The sequence below is a fragment of the Olea europaea genome, unplaced genomic scaffold (genome assembly GCF_002742605.1).
Source record: "Olea europaea var. sylvestris unplaced genomic scaffold, O_europaea_v1 scaffold1711, whole genome shotgun sequence".
NCBI lineage: Eukaryota > Viridiplantae > Streptophyta > Magnoliopsida > Lamiales > Oleaceae > Olea > Olea europaea.
In genome coordinates this window covers 110,483-115,138 of record NW_019234802.1, presented here as the reverse complement: position 1 = coordinate 115,138, position 4,656 = coordinate 110,483, and the positions used below count along the sequence as shown (strand labels likewise).

At 35.3% G+C, this 4,656-nt stretch overlaps 1 protein-coding gene across 1 annotated transcript; it reads left to right on the top strand.

The window, feature by feature from the left end:
- The first annotated feature begins 3,671 nt into the window (after positions 1 to 3,671).
- Positions 3,672 to 4,451, top strand: LOC111377714. Its single transcript, XM_023000843.1, has 3 exons — positions 3,672 to 3,723; positions 3,822 to 4,148; positions 4,279 to 4,451. Exons 1-3 carry the CDS (start codon positions 3,672 to 3,674, stop codon positions 4,449 to 4,451), a joined length of 552 nt encoding a protein of 183 aa, XP_022856611.1.
- Positions 4,452 to 4,656: the final 205 nt, after the last annotated feature.

Here is a 4,656-nt window from a genome sequence, read left to right as displayed (position 1 = left end):
GAGAGAGAGAGAGAGAGAGAGAGAGAGAGAGAGAGAGAAGAAATTGATTTGGGTTTTAGAATAAAACTTGTATAATTAATATTTAATAGTTAAATATGAAAGATCTAATTTTTGAAAGAGAAAGTTCTCATCTGATTTTAGCGTATTGAATATTTAAAGTATGGTTTGGTGTAATTTTCACTTTGGGATTTGGCAAGTGTAACCATCTCTTTTTTTAATAATTGCAAGTCCGCTCTGAGTTCTCAAAATCTTGCATGTTAATCTTGAACTTTTAGATTTGTGAAAGTTGGCATTTGAGATTAAGCCCTTAGATTTTCAGATTGGAGCAATTTTGCTCTTTTTGGCTGCTTTATTTTGATTTCTAAGTCATAGTTATGATCATGGTTTGAGTTACAAGAAACTCATGTTGAGGGATGAATTGTTGGTGACCGTTGGCTCTTATTTGGAAGAAAATCTTATTACTTTTTCATCGAATTTATTTTCATCACATTTTTCTTGCACTCATAGTATGTTTACGTTCTTGTTGTTAGGCCAGTTTTTTGCTTATCTTTTGAGTGGATTGTGGGCGATCACATGGATTTTTGGATTATTAGTGTTTCTACTCGTTGGATGTACCCGTCAAGTGTTACAGTATTAGAGATGATCATGGTGGATAATAGATTTTTGCGCACAAGCTTTTAGTTCTTGGTTGGATTAGTTGAAATACAATGTAAATGGTATATCGAAGTATCATTTGTCTTGGAATGATGATTTGCTCACATTCATTTAATTTTCGAACTTAATTTGGTTTCTACAGTACCATATTGAGTTTGGAGGGGATGTTGAAGATGTGAAAAGTCATAAGATTTCAATTGTGCGAGACTAATTTATTTATCAGTTAATTGTGTGATTATTACATAATCTTCCATTCTAGAGTTACTTTTAACACTGCAAATAAAAGTCACTTTTAACACTACAAATAGGACCGCTCTTCCACTTTATAATAGTGAGACAAGTTTATTACATACAGTTTACAAGATTCTAACATCCAACATGTCCCGACCTTTGCTCAAGTTGTTGATATCTTTATAAAGGCATATTTACCCTATTCGTAGTTTTTCAAAAGACTAGAGCCAAACTCAAAGTGGTTTCCAGAACTAATGTTGGTCTTAGGAAGCCATAAACAGTTAAAGGACCATTGTGTAAGCTCATGTTTGGTCTAACTAAAAATCTATATTAAAATTTAGGACAAATTTGACAATTAATTTAAATTATACATTTCATGAGATCCACAACTTTTCAATCACTCTTACTTTTCAATTTATTTTTTAGATTGAATCCTATTCAACTAACAAATCTAAGAAACAAATATGAAGACAAAAATTCAGAGATTATATAGATACAATGGTCCTTTAATTATTTATGGCTTCCATGTCCTCCTCAAACTATAAAGTTGATCAACAAGAAACTTGAAATCTCTTAGCTTAAAGGATTAAACCAAATAAGAAGATGTTTTTGTGGGTAAAAGTTGTTTGTCAACTGTCTTCAAATTGATTTTGGATTACAACGTGAATTTTCCATTTGTTCTCAAGCCTTTTGTTGGGTGTGAAAGGTCAGTTGATTTGTTTTACATTGAGGAAGAAATATATAAATTTTCACGAATTGTAAATTTACATAATTTTCAGAAGAAAGTATGCATAATTAGATGTAATTCACTTTCATTAAATAGTATACGTAATTACAGCTGCTGTATCTAATCAAATTACGTATAAGTATATATGGCCCGTTTGGTACATGGAGGATTGGATAGTAATTGATGGAATTAGGGAACACAAAGAGACTAAAATCTTGTTCATTATATTATGAGGTCCTATTAAATACTGCAAACCGAACGTGCAAGTAGGGATGACAATTACGTTGTTGCTGGAGGACAATCTACAGGCAAAGATGGAGAAGGTGCAGCAGAAGACATAGGACCAGCAGCAGCAGATATAGGGCCAAGAGCTGCACCAGAACTTTGAATCTGAGCCGTTGAACGGCTTGGATATGTTCGTTGAGATTTTCACAAATCATCTAAAAATGCTTCTGTTAAGTGTTAACAAATACCATTAGACCACTGTGTTGAGTTTCCATTTATGAAAATGCGTACATATCAATCTTGAAGAAAAATGTCTTTGGTGTATTAATTTAAGCTTTTAGATGAGGTGGTTCTGAAACAAGGAGAAATTGGGTTTTAGAGATCACCTTCTGCAAAAGCCAAATTGTAGTAAAGGTCAACAATGTTTTGACAGTTCTGGTTACACTGCGGTGAGCATAGCTTGGTGGTGAACTGAGCGTCAAGGAGGGAGTCTGATGAGATCCCAGTGGATTTTCTGTCAACGCCCACAAGCAATCACACATTCATCAGCCTTGATATACTCGTGCAAGTTAATTGCAACCACTTCAGATGTCTAGCATTGGAAATCCATATTTCCATCAACTGATGTGTGTGTCTCTAACAGGCATTGCTTTCCAGAGGATGCTATTGAAAATGAACATAAACCAATAGGCAATTCCTCGTAGACTAATTCCCCTGCATCCAAGAAAAACAAAAAGGTTAGTCAAAGTATGGAAGAAGAAAGTAAAGGCCAGGAAGATGATCATTTTCCTTTTGGTACTTAAGATTGATTTTCTTGTGACCGGGTAGAAATGGTTTTTATATTGTATTCGTGGGGGCCTTAGCTAAATGACATTGTAATTGTCTTGTTTGAGATGTATTTTGTCATAACATGGAAATTGTTTGATGGAATTTTTGTCTGTTTTACTTGTTATGTTAATTAAGACTTTTTCCTATAATATAATGCTTGCTTTTCATCAATGAAAAGCTTGGCAAAGTGTCACTGGCCCAACAATTCAAAAGTCGAAAAAATAAAATAAAATGAAAAAGGTTGGCTTGACATGTGCCTTTTAGGCTTCTTGCTTGTAGCAAAATTGAAAAGTGGGTGACGACTAAGAGTATGTTAATGGAGGAATAACGAGTAAGGTAATTGACAACATTAAAGAAAAGTACGTTAAAAAATGAAATTACATTCCAAAATTTAATCATTTGATTAGTTACGCAGAGTATTATCGTACGCCTGTCCCCAAAGACGAACAGAAAATAGAAAATTGCTCACAAACAAGACAAAATATTGATCTGTAATAATAACTTTGATAATAGGACAAAATAGGAATATATTATTCCCTTTACGACTTGTTTTTGTAAGTTCCCGACATTATACCAACAATAAAAAACCAAGCTTAATTCCCAAATTGCCTACGTGGATCCTTATCGTTGCTTGATTTACTTGGACAAACTGATCTAAAGAATCGTACAAAGATTGGCAACTTTGCCTATGCGTTCCGGCTTCTGAATTCCATTGCTAACAAGGCAAATATTATTATAAGAGAGAGTCTAATAAAAATAGACAGAATTTCCTTCAACAAAATTCCCTTCATTATTCCAAAATACTCCTCAAGCAGCACCACTACCATGTCATTTTGTTAAGCCCCTGGCCTACCCTATCCTCATTGTCCCAAGCCCACCGTCCCAGCCCACAGACGCTATAAAAGCCTTCTTCTGCAGGAAAATCACTTCACACCATTCCCAACATCACCAAGCCACAAGAGAAATCAACTTTTCCTAAGCACAAAAATTAAGTTTCTGTACTAAAATGAAATCGATCACCATCATCGCCTTTGCTCTCTTCCTCCAGGAAGCTCTTGGTAACCCACAACACGAGCTCTTACATTAATTTTCTTGATCTGTTGTCCAATCCCACGCTATGACGAACATTTACGTTTCTCTTTTTTCCTTGATACAGGGGTACTAGTCTGCGAGGAAATGCCAGTTGGTTTGTGTTCTTTCTCAATCGCTTCCTCTGGGAAGCGATGCCTGTTAGAGACGTACGCATCAAATTATGGAACCATGAACTTCCAATGCAAGACATCTGAAGTGGTTGCTATTAACTTGCATGATTATATTGAGGCAGATGAATGCGTAATTGCCTGTGGGATTGATAGAAAATCTGTCGGGATCTCATCAGACTCCCTCCTCGATTCTCAGTTCACTGCCAAGCTATGCTCACCACAGTGTTACCAGAACTGTCCCAACATTGTTGATCTTTACTACAATTTGGCTCTAGGAGAAGGTGATCCTCACAACCACCACCACACCACAGATACTATTCTGTCGGCATTTAGTTAAAAATAACTCTACGATTCAAATATTTGAAAAAGTTCTTTATCATCTATAACGTTGTATTTACTAACAATTAAGAGGGGCATTTTTACCTGATTTGTGCAAATCTCAACAAACAAGTTCACGGCGTTCAATGGCTCAGATTCAAAGTTCTGGTGCAGCTTTTGGCCCTATTGCTTCTACTGCTGCTGGTCCTATGTCTGCTGCAGCTCCTTCATCTTCACCCGTAGATTGTGCTCCAACTCCAATGTGATTACATTCCTATAACTATTTATGGAATTTGATTCGGTACAGCAGTTGTAACTATGTATACTATTTAATGTAAGTGGACTACATCTGATTATGCATAACTCTTCTGGTAGTATTGCATACCTTCAAATTATATTATAAGAAAAACGACCAAATAGAAGTATTAATCTAAATACACAATGCCCTCACACAAAAACATATAAGATGTC

Bases quoted from the DNA above. Each gene is read 5' to 3' on its own strand.
- LOC111377714 (XM_023000843.1), top strand. From the start codon at position 3,672: ATGAAATCGATCACCATCATCGCCTTTGCTCTCTTCCTCCAGGAAGCT. The intron at 3,724-3,821 runs GTAACCCACAAC...TCCTTGATACAG, and splicing joins CTTCCTCCAGGAAGCTCTTG to GGGTACTAGTCTGCGAGGAA. The intron at 4,149-4,278 runs GTGATCCTCACA...AACAATTAAGAG, and splicing joins CAATTTGGCTCTAGGAGAAG to GGGCATTTTTACCTGATTTG.